Raw genomic sequence first — 19,896 nt, 5'->3', positions numbered from 1 at the left:
TGTGGGCAGCCTTTATACTGAGGCATGCCCACCTAATGCAATGCAGGACCACTTGTCTGTATCAGCACATTGTTTGTTGTCCATATCCATATCCCAGTATATAAGAATGAAAATTGGACATTTTTGGGGCATTGCCAAATCGGTTTGAATTCTGCTCTAGCGAATATGCAGCGAAATGCCATGTGTTTAACAAAACAATCGGCAAGAACAGAACATGCTGTGTTGCAGACAGACATGAGTGTATCTGCGTCACACGTGATTTTACTGCAGTGTTTTTGCTGTTCTTGCCCTCTAGTGGTCGCTCATCCTCACTGCATTACACAAGTAAGTAATAGTACACAAAATGAAAAAGCAGTAGTGTCTGAAAATGAGTATGGAATATACTTCTTTTTTACTTTTAGCTCTGCTAATCATATTCAAATCACGAACAGTAAAAAAATACTTTATTGAACATAAACATACAATCAATTTCCACCAAAAATAAACAAAATGTGCTTTTTTTTTTACCCACAATCAGGCTAGCTGGAGTCCAGCAGGCAGGTACCATTAAAGAGAGACAGGCAGCATGGAAAACATTTGCTAAGTGTCTCAAAGACACATGCAAAACAAGGATGGAGAGAATACTGCGCTAGAAAAGTTACACATATTCACAGTTTGATAAGAGAGGTCACTGGTAAAAGATGTACACAACAGCACTGTATCCAACCCCATCTGTGATAAAGCAACAGCAGAACGACCACCAAAGAATAAAAATGAAGAAAAGTTTGTAATGTGTGCAAGTAAAATAGACTACATCTTAGCTTGTAGTAGTGCCTAATATTTTCTAAAGCATACCGTGTTCTTATAAATTGTTTTGAGATTAAACAGAGTATTGCACTTTTTGTACATTATATTATTGCTGATAAGAAAGTTTGTTAATGCTCGTATGCTAGGTCATGTAGCGGGTGATGGCTCTGAGTGCATAAAGCAAAGCGGCCTGCAGTCTTGCCTCCATCAGCAGAAGGTTCACGTGAACCTAGAGAGAGAGGGACAAAGAGAAACACTTCAGAAATTCAGTCCACTTAAGGTGGACTTCCTTTGATTATTCAATTTTGTGCAAATAAATTTTAATAAGCTAGAGGGCAGAAAGAACTGCTACCTGATCATACCTTACAATCTTTGGAATTTAATAACCTTTAGAAGTTTTTTTTATATATAAAAAGCCAGTGCATAAAACGGACATCAAAAATAACTTGTACATCATTAAGTAATTGTGGGAATGAGAGCATTCAAGGGATAGTTTAACCTGTATCATAGCTGCCCCTGCACTATGACCCCAACCTCATCAGTTGGGGTATGTGAAGAAAAGAATTCCACTGTGCTGTAATGTATATGTGGCGATAATAAAGGCTTCTATGCCCCTGTTCTTCTTCTATTTAGCGCAGCACTTATTTTTGCTGTTTTAGTCATACACACAATGCACCCATCAAAACATGAAGTGTGGAGAAAACAACAGACACCCTCCTAGTTGTGTACCTTTTCTGATTGGCGGAACTGTCTCCAGAAATTGTTGTACATTCTAAATGTTGTCTTCTCCGGATGACAGGCAACAGTCTTGATATACACCTTCATATTACGTTCCAATAGCTGGTTGACCTCACCGTAATCATAATCATCATACCTGCATGCACGTACCAAAAACACACAATAAATATCCATTCAGTACATATTTTGATAAACCTTACTTTCAATTAAACCTTTTTTATAACACTGTATAAACTTATAAATAGATAATAATATATAAATAATACACAATTTTTCGATTTTACACCTGCACTGAGAACATCTCAAGTTTTGGTTGCTGAGGTGTTGTGTGATCTTTCTTATTTGACTAACCTGATGCCAAAGATGCAGTGTATATAGTTCCAGACAGCTTTCCGGAGGGTGGATGTGTCTACATCTGTGTGCATGGCCATAGTGTGATATGTCAGCGTGCACACCACTTGGAATTTCTCTTCCAGCAACTGAGCCATCTCTCCATACAGCCTGTTCATGAGAGAGAAGCCATGATCCTCCCATGAGTAGTCCTGCACATTAACACACAAATTAACACGGGTTCTGTTAGAGGTAGCACTAAACACACAGGTTAAAGTTGACAAAAAAAATTAAAAATAGCATTGCACACTTTAGAGAGACAGAAGACAGACAGCAGACAGACAGAGAGACTTTTATGACTTTTTACAGTCATAAAATCGTTCATACTTTTGTAAAAATTAAAATCGATAAAAAAAGAACTTCATTTAAATCAGTTTCTTCAAAACTTTTTTGCCGTCAAAGTCATTGTTTTGTGCAATTTTGTTTTTCTGGCTTAGGTATATTGCCATTTTTGACTGACCAAAGATAAAATTAAATCAGCTGGCACGTGAGCCTGTTTTTTCAGACATATTTAAAACCAAGAATAAAACACTGAAAAGTAAAATCAACATTAAAAAAAAAACAAAAAAACTCAACCAATGACTGTAATCTGGAGCAGTAAATAAAAGCATAAACAGTTTCTCTCTGTGAACACAATGAACAATCATGTGTAACTTCAGGGTTTAAAATGGAGATAAAAGAGTTAAGAGATAATTCCATGTAAAATCCTCCATTGGAGGTCAGCAGCTTTTTTTTGGTTAAGAGTGGTTTGTACAGTATCATTTGTATTATCAAGTACACTTCTCCATGATGTTTCTACCCTCCCACTCAGTCTTTTCTTATTTAAAACCTTAACACAGGCTCTGTAGAGCAGCTTCCCCTAAACTGTCCCATAGACCATCTCCCCCTCACCCCAGCACTCCAGAAGGGGACCTTCACACCCATCAAGGTCAGGAGCAATATTTAGCTGGGGAATGTGATCTCCTGTAGCCTCCAAAAACTGGAGTTCCACTAGTTCTATCCCCAGAGCTTTCAGAGATCTAACAATGTCTCCTGTGACTTTACTGTCGACAAAATTCTTTAATTTGTGCCTCACTCACATCCCACCACTGCTGTAGAGAGCTAAAAGCATTTAAAAAAAAAAAAAAGTGTTAAAATGCCAGTAGGCACTCCTTTACTTATAGTACACAGTCTGAGATGCCTACTGGAACAATAAAACACTTTGTAGAAAGAGTCAGTTGATGCTTAAAGCCATAAAATGATCTAATCTTGCCAGGGAGAGTGTTACCAAAGGCATGGGCCCCCATGTACTCCACGCAAGTTCTCCATACGTCCCCTAACTCATGGGCCTACATAATCTCGTTTACGGGACGCTGTATGAGGTTCTGTGTGGTTCCAAACTAAAATATCTGCTGTACAGTTAAAACCACCAGCCAAAATTAAAATGTCAGTAGTGTTGCAGCTAGCTATCACCTTTCTAAGCTTATATACAAAAAACTTCCTCTTCACTGCATTGGTGGGAGCATACACACTGATAAAAACTAAACCTCATTCTCATAAAAGGTTTTCAAGTAAATAGCAAGGCAACCCCCACCACTGAGTGCTGTGTTGTGACTTAAAATCACCAAGCCATCCCACTCCTTCACCCAATCACCAGCCTTGCTAATATCACTGTGGGTTTCCTGAAGCATGACCACATCTATACGCTTCTGTTTTAACAGTTCATTTAGCATAACTCTCTCGTTATGCTCCCTCGTTCTATTAATATTCAGACTCGCAACATGGATTCTAGTCATTGAGAAAGGTAAAATTGATAAAACAAGATAGATGGTTAAAAACTATCCAGTATAAAACACACCACACATTCTACTAGTCATCACCAGAGTTTTCTCTATTCACTTTAGTGTTCAGTTCCTTCAAACAAAAGATTTCCACATCAATAAAAGCTCCTTCCTTTCTCAAACGTTTGACATCATGTAGAAACTGATTATATGATCAGGGAAAAACTCCTCTATTGCCACATTCTTCTGCCATTTAGTGTTCTTTAAAAAAAAACCTTTAATGTACTCAGTGCTGTAAACAACATTAACATGTTCCTTCTGTGAATCAAACGTCTGACACAGTCAGCACTATCCGATTCCCTTTGTTCTGCTTTTGTATCTTTTTTGACGGTTTCTTTCCTTATCCCTTACCTTGCTTTTTCCTTTTAGCTGGTACTTTAAACATGGGCTCATCCACCAACCCCAAATCTCCCCCGCCCCCCTGCACTTGTGTAGTGGCCGGTGCTTCCAAGCGGTTGCTCTGCACCTCTGTGCTTGCCTCTGCCAGCGGAGGCAGCTTCAGCACTGCGCCAGAAGCCACTGGGCTTTAATCAGGTCAGTACGACCTTTCTTGGTCCGGTTAAGCCAGACACAGCTTCTCCCATTCTGGGTCACACGAGCATGGCTTTACCGTAGCCAGTTCAGCTGAGAGGGGTTTCTCCTGTGTTGATTCAGCTCCAGTGGGCTTCTGGGCTGCAGGCTGGGCTTAGAGCTCACTCTCCATTGCTTCTGGTGCAGCAACAGATCCGGGGCCCTCAGCAGCCGGCCTAACTGTAGCTGCAGGAGGAACGACCCCAGCAGGCTCAGCTGCATCCTGCCCCGGTCGCTCAGAAAAACTCTGCCTCTCAGGACAGGCCCAAACAAGATGCCACTTTTACCACATTTAATACATTTTATATCAGCATCAGAAGAAACAAATATATTATATGTAATCAAACCCATGAAAATATAATTTGAAAACAGCATTTAATTCAACAAATTCCTTAAGAATCATAAAAAACACTCTTTTAAAAGACACCAGGTGTTTGACCAGTAGAGACTTACAAACAAGGGGGATTTTCTTAATGGGAGAAACCATTCACCCATACAGAGTCAACTCTTTACTTTATCTGTTATAAAAGGAGGGACATTAGACAGTATCCCTTTTTTTGCCGGGGAACTGAGGGCAGAAACAAATTTAAGCTTGTTCTTAAACATGACGCCTTTCTGAGTCAGCTTTCTAATTTTTTCTACGTCAAACGTTTTAAGAGACAATATTCTCGTGCCCCACTACAGTACCGACTGCTAACACACATTCATCTACACTCGCCACACACACACACACACCACCCTCACACTGTGCCGGGGAGTCAAACTTTAACACAACTTGGTGTTCGGGTCTGCCATCTCATGCTTCTCCGACATGCTACTCACACACTTACATAAATAATTTTGATATTTCAGAGATGCTTAAACGGAAACAGCTGCACTTAGTGCAGAAGAATTGGCAAGACACCAACCACTGTCATGTGCTTCACACACCACTCTCACTCTTCCGCCATGCATACACAGAGAGAGAGTGAGTGAGTTACAGAGAGAGAGAGAGAGAGAAAGTATTTTTACATAATGAACTTAAGCCTGTTTTATTTGATCATTGGATCTTTTTGGTACAAGACAGTAATATACATTATTATATTATAAACGAATATAAGAGCATATATTTTTGCATATTAATTAATTATTTAGAAAAGACAGAACATAAACACAAAACATATACCTCTCATCATGCCCTACATACAGCCCAGTTGTGTGTGTGTGTGTGTGTGTGTGTGTGTTTGTGTACTGTACCTGAGCTCTCATGGTGGGTGGTGCCTGCTCTCCTCTTGGACTGAAGTCCTGATAAATGAAATCTGGATCCCAGACAAATCGCGAGACAGAATCCGGGAGGACAGTGCAGCCGACTGTGATGAATTAGAAAAAGAACAAAGTAATGGATTTTAAGTTAATTTTACAACCTAAAAATAAATTACATAATTTACTAACACGAATTACTTTTATAATATTTCGATATTCCATGACAAAAAAAATCTAATTACATCTGAGGATGTAATATTACACAAAATACTTAAAATAAAAATAATTTTAATTTTCCATAAAACCTTTGGCTAAATGACTATCATGTCATAGAAAAACATACTTTAGTAATGTATACTGATCTTAAATTGATTCCCTTAACAATTTCTACAAAGTTGTAATGGAGTCAGACATAATTGTATCTCAAACAGTGTCTCAATAGACAAATAGTTCACTATGTAGCTTGTTCACCACCATTATGTATGCGTATATTCACACACACACTCACGCCACTTCAATTTCAACATCTGTATAATGTAGAAAACCATGCAGATACTATATACACTAATGCATCTAAATTCTAAATATATTTCAATGAAAACATGCAGGATGTATAGTACACCACCTTCAGCTAGTTCCAGTAAACTTTCGGTCCTCTCTCTCTCAAAGCGAGTAACCATCTCCTCCTGAGTGAACTCCTCTTCTTGCTGCTGAACCATCATCATCTTCTCCATCAACAGCTGCACTTCATTCATTGCCTGAGCCCACTGTGTGAGCAGCATACACATACACAGACAAGAACAAGCATGGGAGTGATTTTCATATTTAAATTAGTTGAAATTTTCAGCATATTCTGGAATTTAAAAAAAAGACACCTCCTGCTGATGTGTGTGGCCATCTTGGGAGCTGAGACTGGACTTGTTTGAGGCAGGGGAGGGTTTAGGGGATGTCTGTTCAGCTGTACAGTCTGGCTCTGGGTGAATGCCACAGCCCCAGATAAAGGAGGCCAGAGAGTGGGCATGGCATATGAGGACCACAGCTTGAATCAGCTCGGCTAATGACCAGCGAGGCTCTGCACCTGGACACACAAGCTCCTGTGGATGTAAAGGAGTGGACACACTGCTGTGAGAAACTTGCACAGAAAAGAAGTCTGCTATTTGCCCTGTAGTTGTAAAGTACATGTAATTAAACATAATTGAAACAAAACACTTCAAATGTTTAGCTAGATTGAAATCAGACTGCTGTCTATTCCCACATTAGATACTGCACACAACGTTACTAGGTTTAAAATGAAGGAAGCTCCAAAAATAAATAAATCAAGCATCATCAATGGAGTTATTGTGGAAAAAAATATAATCATAATGCACTTAATTACAGATCATATCCTGCCACGGTGGATGCAGGAATTGATGCCTGCATTATCCTCAAGTGATATAATCTGGGTGGGTTTCTAACACGAGTTAATAATTCATTAGGATATTTCTGTAAACTTAAATTTTTTTAATCAGTTATTTTTTCTAATTCTATTATAAAACTCTATTATAATTGTCTGTTTATGGTGATCCACATAAAGGGACAATAAGAAAGGCTCATTTAATTATTTCATTCACAAATATGGGTGTGATGGTCCATAAAAATTTGCCCATAGAGTATATTATACACACATAAGCCATTACATTATGATCACCTAACTTAATAGCCTTACACTGATTTAATGAGGTGCCGATAGGTCTCCTGGGGTATCTGGCACCATGATATCAACAGTAGCTCCTCCAGTTCTTGTACATTAAAGGGTAGTGGTGATGAAGCGCAAACCCACTTTTCCAAGTGGAACCACAAATGTTCGATTGGATTCATGTCAGGTGAATTTGGAGGCCAAGGCATTAGCAGAAATTCACCATCATATTCCGCCACTCATTAACGATGGCCATCACCAGCAGGGAAAATGGGGCCTAAAGTGTCCCAAGAAACATTGCCAACAGAACACCACCACCACCGCTGGACTCGGCTGGGTCGTCGGCTACACAGGTGGCTGCGAGGAACTGCGTGCTGTGACACACTGCCTTGGTCACCACTGTTATAGCTGCTGGTGATTTGTCATACTGATGGTTTATCATTTGACCACCAATTTTGATATTTACGCAATACAGAGGCACATGAGCAACCTACAAGGCGTGTCAGTGAAGCTCCGAGGCGCAATGCCATCACAATTTTCTCCTTTAGCAAACTCTGATAAATCAGTAGCTCTTCCCATCCTGACACCAAACACTCTACTGACCGAAAGCCGGTCCTCAGGTGGTATATATACTGCACTCTGAACTGCGCCTGCTTCACCGTTCATTTGTCAGGTGCGCTCATTACTCCAGGCTGGCGGTGGTCATAATGCAATGGCTCATCTGTGTAGTACAACATGTTATAGTTTGTCAGTAATATACTTGCAACGTGATCTTAAAGGCAGAGCTTAGAGCACTTAAATAAAGAGCAGGAAGATATCTGTAGTTAAGTTAGTCTTCCATCCTCTTATTGGCACAGGTTCAACTGTTTTAAATGTCAGAATTCAAATACTAACATTAGTATTCTGGCATTTGTTACGCTCTACAACAAAGAAGTAAAACAGAAGCCACACCCAACAACGTCTTAATACGGTCAACAACACTATTACTGTGAGAATGTTAGGTGTGTGCATTAGGAAGTCAATGCACTTGTTTAGTAAATATATTATGCAAACATATCTGAACTGACATTAATATAAACACTGATCACATTAAGGTCTATAAACCAATTTGATTCTCTGTGGAATATACAATATTATATAGCACATAGAATGCATCTGTGTATACTGTGTGTATTGTATACAAAACATGAGTACTGAAATAGCCTTTGATTGAATGCTTCAACGTTCATGTTCTGTTTGTATGTGTGTTGATATGGAACTCAAAACAATTTGACATCCAGTAACATCAGGTTTTTCATGTTTACTCATCCACTTGACATATGGAGATTATGTGCATGTTAATTTCAGTCTATTACCTGTATGTGTGCCTGTGTGATAAGCCACGGCCGATGTGCTAGAAGTTTGTTGAGCGTCTGAAGGCGCTGGACTTTAAGCGGAGCACAGTGAATACCTCTGAGCCACGACTCATCACCACCGGCTAGTAGAAACGCAGACCTATGCAGCTGCACCAGGTAGGAACACTGATGCCGAGCAGCTGCCTGCAGAAAACAAGTGACCCCAATGTGAAAGTGTGATAAAACATTACCTAGTTCAAACACATATCAATTAAGAAAACATCAAATTTAGCATCTATTCTTACCAATATGATAATATAGTGTCTCCATGATAGTGGCAATGGCCCATCTGGCTGCAGCAAAGCATTCTGAGTGTGCAAGAAGCAGTTGAGGTAGGCAGGATGCATCCCCATTACTGAAGTGACGTGATCGGCATGACTGTCTGACAACGGAGGGTCTGTCAGCGCCTCCTGCCCTGCTGCCTCTTTCAGAATCTAACAAAGAAATCAACACATGGTTGTACTATAAGCAGGTTTACAGCTTTTCATTTCTACCAATAATAAGCATAATATCATTCAACCATTTGAGATGGTCCATTTAATAAACTGTCACTGAATTTGCCAGACTGCTTTGTAATTCAAAATTCAAACAAATTCAACCCCTCCCTTCGGCAATACCTCCAAAGATACATGCGTAAACATCACTGCGTACATGAGAAGACCTGAATGTTAGTGCAATAGGGCAAGATTTCAGAATAAACAAGCAACATGGTTGATAAGTAAGTAGAGATGCCTCTTTAACCCTTATTAGTGGTCACTGTCTTATTAGCAACTAGCAAATATCTTCAACAGATTTTGAGAAAGATCACTGATCCACGCAGTCTCTGTTAGGGGATGTTGACTTGGTGTAGTATTGTCTAAAGACTATAAATTTGTCTGCATTGCTGTGCTGGTCTTGAGGAACAACACAAGTTAAAAGTTCATAGTTCTTTCAGTGCCCATCAAAACAACCTGCTCTTGGTTTAATTATGTTAAAATTTTAACAACATGACAACAGGTATAGACATTTCCCTGCAAATTTACATTTAAACCTGGCAGATTCTTTAATGCAAAGCAACCTTAAATCTCACTAAAAACTGGTACCACATAACTATGCATAAGTTGACAAAACACATGACAAACTGTCCCAATACATATTTAACATAGGATATGAATATTGGAGTCCTGTGCAGTATTTCTGTGTGTCAAAATTGTTTTGTTTTGTTTATAAAAGATACACACCACTTCAGCTGGAATGAAGGCACTGGGCCCAGAGGACAACGGCTGAAGGACCTCTAACGCACCCTCCTCCTACAACAAGGAGATAAAAATAAAACAGTGGGAGACCAGCAGAGGGAAAGACAGGGACAGAAGACATTGAAAAACAAACATGAACAGGGAAACGTAGAGAAAGAGAAGGGGACGTGAGAGAAAGAGACAGGAACAGAGAGACATGGCAAAAAAAAAGGAAAAACAGGGACATGAGACAGGGAAAGGAAGAGTGAGGGATAGTGCTAGTAAAAGAGGAAAACAGGGACATGAGACAGGGAAAGGAAGAGTGAGGGATAGTGCTAGAAAAAGAGGAAAACAGGGACATGTTACGGGGAAAGGAAAAGTGAGGGATAATGCTAGAAAAAGGAAAAACAGGGACAGGAGACAGGAAAAGAAAAAGTGAGGGATAGTGCTTGAAAAAGGAAAAACAGGGACAGGAGACAGGGAAAGAAAAAGTGAGGGATAGTGCTAGTAAAAGGAAAAACAGGGACATGAGACAGGGAAAGGAAGAATGAGGGATAGTGCTAGTAAAAGAGGAAAACAGGGACAGGAGACAGGGAAAGAAAAAGTGAGGGATAGTGCCAGTAAAAGGAAAAACAGGGACAGGTGACAGGGAAAGAAAAAGTGAGGGATAGTGCCAGTAAAAGGAAAAACAGGGACAGGAGACAGGGAAAGGAAGAATGAGGGATAGTGCTAGTAAAAGGAAAAACAGGAACAGGAAAACAGGGAAAGGAAGAGTGAGGGATAGTGCTAGTAAAAGAGGAAAACAGGGACATGTTACGGGGAAAGGAAAAGTGAGGGATAGTGCTAGAAAAAGGAAAAACAGGGACAGGAGACAGGGAAAGAAAAAGTGAGGGATAGTGCTAGTAAAAGAGGAAAACAGGGACAGGAGACAGGGAATGGAAGAGTGAGGGATAGTGTTAGTAAAAGGAAAAACAGGGACAGGAGACAGGGAAAGGAAGAGTGAGGGATAGTGCTAGTAAAAGAGGAAAACAGGGACAGGAGACAGGGAAAGAAAAAGTGAGGGATAGTGCCAGTAAAAGGAAAAACAGGGACAGGAGACAGGGAATGGAAGAGTGAGGGATAGTGTTAGTAAAAGGAAAAACAGGGACAGGAGACAGGGAAAGTAAGAGTGAGGGATAGTGCTAGTAAAAGGAAAAACAGGGACAGGAGACAGGGAAAGGAAGAATGAGGGATAGTGCTAGTAAAAGAGGAAAACAGGGACAGGAGACAGGGAATGGAAGAGTGAGGGATAGTGTTAGTAAAAGGAAAAACAGGGACAGGAGACAGGGAAAGGAAGAGTGAGGGATAGTGCTAGTAAAAGAGGAAAACAGGGACATGAGACAGGGAAAGAAAAAGTGAGGGATAGTGCCAGTAAAAGGAAAAACAGGGACAGGAGACAGGGAATGGAAGAGTGAGGGATAGTGTTAGTAAAAGGAAAAACAGGGACACAAGGTGACGGTGAAACCAGAACTGGGACACAGACAGAAAGAGAAGGCGTAACGCAGTCATATTCATTTCCATACCGGTGTCTTGACATAATAAGTATTAGTACAATAATAAACACAGTAAGTTCATAATGCGATCATCAAGTCTTCTTTTTAAACACTCACCTTCATCAGACGACAACACGCACTGAAATTACGAGATAAATAAGAAGATCTGCGCGTTTCGACGTCTCCAGAAGCTCCTTACGGCAAACTACCAGGATTATAAAACCGGAAGTGGACAGAAGAGAGGGCGTGGCCAACCTGAACAGCTGTTGCATCATCACACTGAGCAGCAACGTGACGCAACCGACCTGCAACCTGCGTGTCACGTCATCTCGCGATACCTGAAACCTCCCCGAGATCTCTGTGAACGATTCTGTACGTGTGTGTAGCTTTAGTTTTATTGCATAACAAGAACAATAATATACATAAAGAGGATCACAGTGTGTTCAACTATTATGTATTACATTCATAAGTCAAAGGAAACAAAAGAAAAAAAATGTATACAGGGAAAAAAAATTCTATTTTTTTTCTATTTTTTTATTTCTTGCATCTTTTAGGGCCTCAACATAATGCTTAAGTTTATAGTAAATTTTAAATAATATTATGTTAGGTTTATTATTATTCCATTTATGTTTGTGTATGTGATATTTCCCATACATCATTATTTTTTTATATAACAAAAATATATTCTTACCGGATTGGGTAACTACACATTCAAAAAAATAAGTGTTTTATGGATTCTGCTTCTGAATGACAAAAGACGCATGTACACTCCATGTCTCTGAAAAATCTTGAGACTACTTGTCTCGCTGGATAAATCAAATGAATAACCTTATATGTAATTTCTTTAACTTTATTAGTGAGGCAGTATTTACTAGGTAAACTCCAGACCTCTTTCCATTCAATCTGATGATATATCGAGGTCCAAAAAGGTTTGCATTTAGGCAATAATGTACTACTTATAATATATATATTATCTATAATTTCGAAATCTTTAATACTTAATGGATCTGTGTATAAGGGAATAGGCTCAGATGATATATTGCCTGGTAAAAATTGACTAAGACCACTAGGAATGGCATCAAATACTACTGCAAACAGGGATCTTATAATGATTCAGGAAGTCACAGTAATTAAAGAGCTGTCTGTTATTCTTAAATAGCTGCTTCACCAAAATTGTGTAGCTTTAGTGTGCATTGGGTAACAGATTGTGCTTTGACGTCACAGTGTCGCTTTTTTTAGGTTTAGCTTAGGCTTTGAGGGTAAACTGGATCCAATTGTCTATATGTCAATTTCTGTACAAGACTTTGACATTTACTTAAACTACTAAACTCCATTTGCCTTCATCACCTGGGGCTCCTAAAGACCCTTAGTGCAGTTTCAGTTCTGCTCCATAACCTGAGTTATAGTTTTAAATGAGTTTGGCTTATACAATGAGTCCACTGAAGAGATTTGGGTACCATGGCCCTAAATACCTCCTGGGTTAAAACTAATAGGAAACAAGCTAAACCAAAGCGATTTGTTCTGATCATCCTGTTCTCTCAGAAAAATGAATACACTGTAGATTTCTAAGAAAATAAGCTGGTATGTCTCAGCCCCTCCATCAGAGGTGAATTACTCACTAAGTATTGTGATTTATTGTTACTTTAATGTTATACCACATTAGTTTCTAAATTTTTAAATGGATGTTTTAATTGTATTTAAAAATACGACACCTAAGACTCCTGCTTGGTAACGTGTCGGCCTTAAACACATTTTTTTTGGCATTATAATAATTCCACAGTCACAGTATTGCTTAATGGGAACGTTAGCACATACAGTAGTCTACAGATAGGATGTTTCCATAATTCTAAAATGTGTCAAGACTAATCTCACTCAAGCATGTCCAGTGAGTCTTGTTCAAGACCCGTAAATGATCTGCCCATAAATGGAGTATGTTTATAGCTTTAGCCCAGGTACATGAATGAACTGTGTTACTGAGTGTTCTGCAAAATGAGTTGTTAACACTACCAGACAAATCTGCTACTGTGTAGTGTGAAATACCACAAAATACCAATCCCTGAAATTCAGTATAGCAATACTGACTGATTTTAAAACCACACACTGCATAAACATGGCACTGTGTTATAGGAAAACAGTTACACCTCTACTTTCTCTTTTTCAGGCCATCAAACATAAACACACACACACACACACACACACACACATACACACACACACACACACACACACACACACACACATATACACACACAAAGTTGGATGCAGACACAGTAAGACAGACACAACTGATTTTTTTTTTTATATGATAATTATGTTGATTTCTAAAAGCTCGTCTAGTATGTTTGTATGTATGCTTAGATTTAAGTGAGGGGTGTTTTGTGTGTGTACAAGTGTAATATATCTCCTGTTGTTTTGTTGTTGTTGTTGTTGTTGTTGTTGTTGTTATCAGAAAGGAAACAAGCATCCATATATGCATTTCAAGTCAAATTTTATATTAAATTAATATTTTATACATATATATTTACCATATAAAATCCAATATATCTTTCTTTTTGGGCATAATTTGAAATGAAAGAAGAAGATTCACTGACAGATAGAAGAATGAGTGACAGATAAAATAACCAAAATAGAGCTTATGGTAAAAGAGTGAAGAGAGGGTAGAGGCCTTTAAACTGCAAAGTGTATTTTCATTATAGGGATGAGCTGATGGTACAAGAGCACTTGTTGATGTGCATTTTCTATAATAATTTTTAAGGATATTATAATGCGTCCTTCAGTATCTGTATTTAACATGCACACATCTCTTCACTGTAATAGTGAAATCATGTATAAATAATGATGATCCACCATGATGATCAGTGCTTCAGCCCTGGGAAATTTAGTGATTTAAAGCAGATGTAGTGAGAAAACCAAAGCAAAAGGCAGGAACAGAAGTCAGACTTCACAAGAGGTGTCTCAGCAGTAGTGAGTGAAAATGAGAGTGAGATGAGGCTTTGACAGGGAGCTGCGTGCTCATCTCTCACACAATTTTTTTCTCCAGAGCAGCAATCCTTTTTGTTATTGCATCTAGTGATTCATTTGTCAAGGATAGCCACAAAACTTACTTGGCTTAATGTTTTCCATCAAATTCCATCACATGTTTATTACTATAAATACCACTTCTATCATTACCAGAACCCATTATTGTCTTATTTTATAGCCCTGTTCCTATCAGAATTAATTAGTTAAGCCATTAGTAACAACCCATAACTTTAAAATAAAATAGCAAACTACCAGAAACACATGAAAATTCTTTAGAAACCACTAGATATCTATACTTTTTTTGCTTACTTAATTAGATGTATTTTCTCACACAGATTCCTGTTTACCCATTTAGACCTGCAATGTTTGACAAAAACATAAAGAAAAGGATATATTTCTTTGATAATGCCTGGAGAGCATCATCCACTTTTTTCTGGAACTTCATAAGAGACTGACATTCACAGGGATCCTCATCTGTAAGTGCAGGAACAGTCAAAATAACAAGCATATGTAAAAACAAACGTGTTGTAATGCTATTTCCTACTGTAGTGGTTTTACCTGGACAAGTGGTGATTTGCAATTTTTTTCCAATCTCGATTATGTCTTTGAAGTCAGGAGAGTAGAAATAATTCACAGGAGCAGAGGCAATTTTCTTTAACTCGTCCTCAACTGCACTTCCGACTCCTAAAGCAAGGACCCTGATGCCTAAAATATAAACCATAACAAATAATCAATTGTTCACTGAGTGCTAGATACTTAACTAATTTGAGTGTCCTGTACTGTTACCCTTGTCCTTAGTCTTCTGTGCCGCATCTCCAATGAAGTCTTGTGACCTGCCATCAGTGAAGACAATGCCCACTTTGGCAGCCAAAGGCCTGGCGCCCTGTTCAACGCTGAAACTTTTATCCACCATGTAATCGAGAGCCAGGCCAGTCATGGTTCCACGCTCCATGTAGGGCATCTTCCTCACAGCGTCTTTGATGTCTTTCTTGTTGTTATACTTTCCGAGAGGAAACTCCGTCTTGACAGTGCTAGAGTACTGCACAAGACCGACATGGGTATTTCTTTCTGACACATCCAGCCTGTCAACAATCAGGTTGATCCACTTCTTCACCAGCTCAAAGTTCTCTGGCCTTACACTTTTTGATCCATCGATCAGGAAGACCACATCTGTGACAGCATCAATGCAATCTGAGATAACAAGAAGATGGAGTAATTTGTGGTTGGATGCTTAAGCAGTTATGGATTTGGGAGGTCTTCTACTGCCTTCTGGTTTGTTTGCAGGTATAACACAGACATTTACCCAGAACACACAGATACTCACCACCGCAGGAACGGCCATCTTCCTTGAGTGTGTAGCCCTCCCGGCAGGCACACTTGAACGATCCAGGTATGCTGACACAAAAATGCTCACAGTCATGATCACCTGTTGCGCACAAGTCGGACACTGTGCCGCCATAGGTGTCACGAACACACGCACACAGCATGGTAGGTGGGGACAGTTAGATAGGAGAGAATAATATGACGTTAAATGAGAAAGAGTAAGTGGTTGGGTCACATTTAATGATTTGCTGTGATATATACAAAAAACAGCAAATCCTTAAAACAGACTGGAATATATCAGAGGATCATACACCTGAGCGGAACTAGGCACCTGAGGCACCTTTTAGGATGGTAATAATGTACTTTCAGGTGCTTGTTGCTCTGACAAAAGTTTTCTATTGCACTGGTTCTCAACTTTTCCTTAATTTCTGTTTCTTTATCCAGTCTTTTTAACCTTGTGTATTTCTAGTTACCTCTGTCAGATGTTGAGAACCACTGCACTACAAGAGCTACATTAATAACATTGATCATGCCTTTCTCTTCCCATCTCGGGGTTGAAAAAGAGCACCAAAAGACAGCATGCTTCCAATGATGCCTTCTACAGACTATGTAGTGTTATAAATTTACTTTTGACCCTGATGATGAATGATTATTCATCTTGAGGAGTCCATCTTTCCATCCCTCCAACAACATCTACCATTTTTTTGTCACATACTCACCACAAAAGGCTTCCTTGAATTTCTGGGTGAGCTTCTCAATGAATTGATAGCTCTCCACATAATCCGTGTGCTCATCCAGAGGGTCACTGGCTATCTGCTTCAGTGTGTTCATGTCCACTCGGCCCACACCGATGGCATATATCTCAATGCCTGACTCCCGTGCCTTTGCAGCAGCGGCTTGCACATTGTCCTGTGGCCGCCCGTCTGTCACAATGATTGCTACCTGTGGTCACATGAAAAATGAGTTGGTTATAAATATAGCAATAAATCTGCTGATATCAGAGAATGATAAGCATAGGCAATGTTAATTGTTTTAAAGGTTGTTTATGGAGAGTAACTTCATTCCTGACCTTGCTGACATCAGAGGATTTGGCACGTGCACCCTCTGCCACACTGAAGGCTACATGCACGGCAAACTGGATGGCCAAGCCAGTCATGGTGCCAGAGGAGAGTGGCTCGATCTTTGATACGGCCTTGATCAGTGCAGGCTTCGCCTTGTAGGACTTCAGTGACACCTCATTCTTTACTTTGCTGGCATAGTTCACAACACCCACACGAGTGGCATCAGGCCCCACTTCCAGACCCTCTATTATCTTGTTGAGGAACAACTTGACCTTTTCGAACTCAGCGGGTCGCACACTCCGAGAGCTGTCGATGATGAACACCAGGTCAGTAGGCTTGGCCTTACAATTGCTTGATACTGTACATTGGAGAGAAGGAAACAAAACCAGAGGAATTGTGACCATGAAATTGTAGTGTTAATGAGAACATCTGTATTAATCTGCATAAAACTAGTGTTCATGTGACTGTAGCAAGCACCGACTCTAACCAGAATGTGCAATAGCTATATAAGCAACTAGAAATAGGCAACCAGCACCAGAATCAAATGAAACAAAAATGTCAGAAGGTTGCTTATCAATTTTGCAAAAAATGAACACTGATCTAATATTCTGAGTAACCCATGCTGTGGTCTGTTTGCATGTATGTGTGTGGGAGGGGTGACAGGGATGAGACAGACAGCAGGTAGCTCAGTAAACTTACAGTGCTGGCAAAATGCATAATAACTCCCATTGATTATACATGCTGCCAATGGTATTTGCTCGTAGGCACACATATACACCCGGTGTAAAGGACCTCTTTGTACACAACTGTAGACATGATGTGAATTAATTTCTGTAGATTTTTGCAGATTATTTCATTACTCAGCAGTTAGCCAATGTACTGAATATATATTCTCTCTGTCAAACGTTCATGTATATACATGCTATTTTGTAGTGTTTAGACGAACTCTAGAATCTTCATATATGTAAGAAGGAGCAAGTGACATGATGGTAAAAAGAGGTGACTGAGGTATGTGTAATTAACGATACACAGTGTGTCTGTGAGTAGTGTGTCCAAGGACATGAGTACATAACGCATATATAAAAAGTATACCAATTAAATCAGATAATTATACTAATCATTAGATTTAGATTGAACGTTGTCGTTTACCTGGCACTTTTAGCTCCAAGCTAATTTAGATAGGTAGTTTGAGTTACAGGCTATTTGCGCAACAAGATGACAGAGGACTCCCTGTTTGCTAGTGATTACGGTGTGTAAATTAACCTAAATTAGACTCTAATGGTTTAATAAGTGCATAATTGGTGGGTAATTGTTGGGCGAAAGTTCAGTAGTCGTTAGCTGTTCTGCTTTTCTTTTCTTTTCTTTTCTTTTCTTTTTTAAAAAGATATTTGTAGTTTCAGCTTAAATAATTAGTCTATTATCTGCCAAAAGGCATGAAATCACCAACTACAAAAAAACATTTTGTCTATAAACATTTTTTTCCTGTAACCCCTTTAGGAGCCCTTCAGTGAGATACAAATCATTAAGTATCCACAGGCCTGTTAAAGAACCCATTTTGTATAGAGGAACACAGTAATTATCTATGACTTCCTGCAAGATCCTTTAACAGCATACCTCAATTTTAAATGACATTGAATTTGGAAACCAAATAAAATAATACATATTTACATACAGTACATACAAAACTGACAAATTCACACCAGTAAGTGTTAATTAGGTGCATTTATTTATTCTTCAGTTCTGAGAATTTATTTGTATCATATTTGTTTAAATCAGACTCTTTAAAAGGTTCCATCTACCCCTAAAGAACTCTTCAGTTTGTGTGAAGTTTGATACTTTGTGGTTCTAAAATGAACCCATTATCTGAGGTGTAAAAGATGCAGGGTTCAGAGTAAAGGTGTTCATTACATGGTTCTATATACATGTATATAAATGTTAGTTGTCTCACCAATGGTAGCAGGATATGGAAGGTCCATCGTAGCTTGAGCTCCTAAGATGCACAGTAGCATCACAAACAGAAGAAACGCCATACTGTGTGTAGCAAGAGATCTAATGACAGTCTCAGCAACCGACTGCACACTGATTTACACAGAGTGAGAGACTCTCAGGTTATCAGTGCATGTAAGAACAGATACACTTACGGTAGGTCTAGAGACTTCCCCCATACATAAGGTGTGTCTATAAGAGTTGGGGAGGGGGTGGAATAATTGCAACAAAAATTACAGTTTGGGTAGGAAAGACAAACATACCTTGATCTATGCAATGTGTATGTGTATTAGTTTGGGGTTCTGGGAGGGTCTTTGACTTGAGGTCGGCACTCAAATAAACATTCCAATGAATCTCTCGTTTCTGGCCAGTTTTCCTCTCAAGGTAATATCACACACATACATCAATTTATCCACAGGATGTGTGTGGGAAACATGAGTGCCATACTAACACAGCTAGCCCTGTTTGAGCTTGTGAGTGAGTGTGTGTAAAGTGCATGTACCATACAGAGTTCTGTAAGACCATATGTGAAACTTTGTATGTATGTTGGTGTACACATGTGAAGCCCAAAAAACCTTTAGGGGATTTTGTTACGGATTCAGTGTTTTTGCGTGTCTGTGTTTGTGTACGCATGAGAGAGAGAAAGAGAGAGAAAGATAATATTTTTACTCAATTTACATAAGCTGTATATGTTTAAGCTAATCAATGTATCTTTAAAATGTATGTGTGAGCTGTTTAAAATATACAATTGTTCAGTATACACAAATCCAAGTTCAGCAATCGTCAGAGTTCTAAAAACAATTTAATATGCATGCAGCGAACACTCTCACACTCTCACACAAACACACAAACGCAAACACACACAAATACACGCACACACAAACACAAAACCCACCCATTTGGCCAGGCTTGGGTCAGATTCTGCCCACTGCCAATAATAATTCATACACTCACCTCAAATGTTCCCCCCCAAAAAATGATTCTTCACAGGTTTATGTGTGTTTTATCTGCCAGTATGCTAAATACCAACCATCTAAAAATGTCCAGAGAAGCAAGCTGTTAAATTTCCCGTAAACTCTGTTAGTCTCTGTAAATGTTTGTGTGGGGTTAAACATTTCTAAATCCTTATACCCACACCTGCAAT

The 19,896-nt window shown here is 39.1% G+C and overlaps 2 protein-coding genes across 3 annotated transcripts; both read right to left on the bottom strand.

The window, feature by feature from the left end:
- Nucleotides 1-426: 426 nt before the first annotated feature.
- sesn2 (sestrin 2) lies at nt 427-11,633 on the bottom strand. The gene is made up of 10 exons (XM_027176005.2): nt 11,479-11,633; nt 9,836-9,904; nt 8,861-9,049; nt 8,577-8,759; nt 6,422-6,640; nt 6,172-6,313; nt 5,541-5,653; nt 1,876-2,066; nt 1,516-1,660; nt 427-1,015 (listed from the first exon to the last, which is right to left on the bottom strand). The coding sequence occupies exons 1-10, from the start codon at nt 11,482-11,484 to the stop codon at nt 929-931; spliced, it is 1,344 nt and encodes a 447-aa protein (XP_027031806.2). The 5' UTR covers nt 11,485-11,633; the 3' UTR covers nt 427-928.
- Nucleotides 11,634-13,875: 2,242 nt separating this feature from the next.
- Nucleotides 13,876-19,821, bottom strand: matn1 (matrilin 1). 2 transcript variants are annotated; one of them, XM_047808066.1, is made up of 9 exons: nt 19,707-19,821; nt 18,715-18,845; nt 16,775-17,124; nt 16,425-16,647; nt 15,707-15,829; nt 15,169-15,573; nt 14,941-15,087; nt 14,776-14,856; nt 13,876-14,430 (listed from the first exon to the last, which is right to left on the bottom strand). In XM_047808066.1, the coding sequence occupies exons 2-9, from the start codon at nt 18,794-18,796 to the stop codon at nt 14,381-14,383; spliced, it is 1,461 nt and encodes a 486-aa protein (XP_047664022.1). In that variant the 5' UTR covers nt 18,797-18,845; nt 19,707-19,821; the 3' UTR covers nt 13,876-14,380. The 2 variants fall into 2 exon arrangements, with proteins under 2 accessions (XP_047664022.1, XP_047664023.1); XM_047808067.1 differs by having other exon boundaries at nt 18,715-19,813.
- Between the last annotated feature and the right edge of the window lie 75 nt (nt 19,822-19,896).

The sequence above is a fragment of the Tachysurus fulvidraco genome, chromosome 24 (genome assembly GCF_022655615.1).
Source record: "Tachysurus fulvidraco isolate hzauxx_2018 chromosome 24, HZAU_PFXX_2.0, whole genome shotgun sequence".
NCBI lineage: Eukaryota > Metazoa > Chordata > Actinopteri > Siluriformes > Bagridae > Tachysurus > Tachysurus fulvidraco.
The sequence above is the reverse complement of the archived record's forward strand: the minus strand, read 5'-3'. Positions and strand labels throughout refer to the sequence as shown.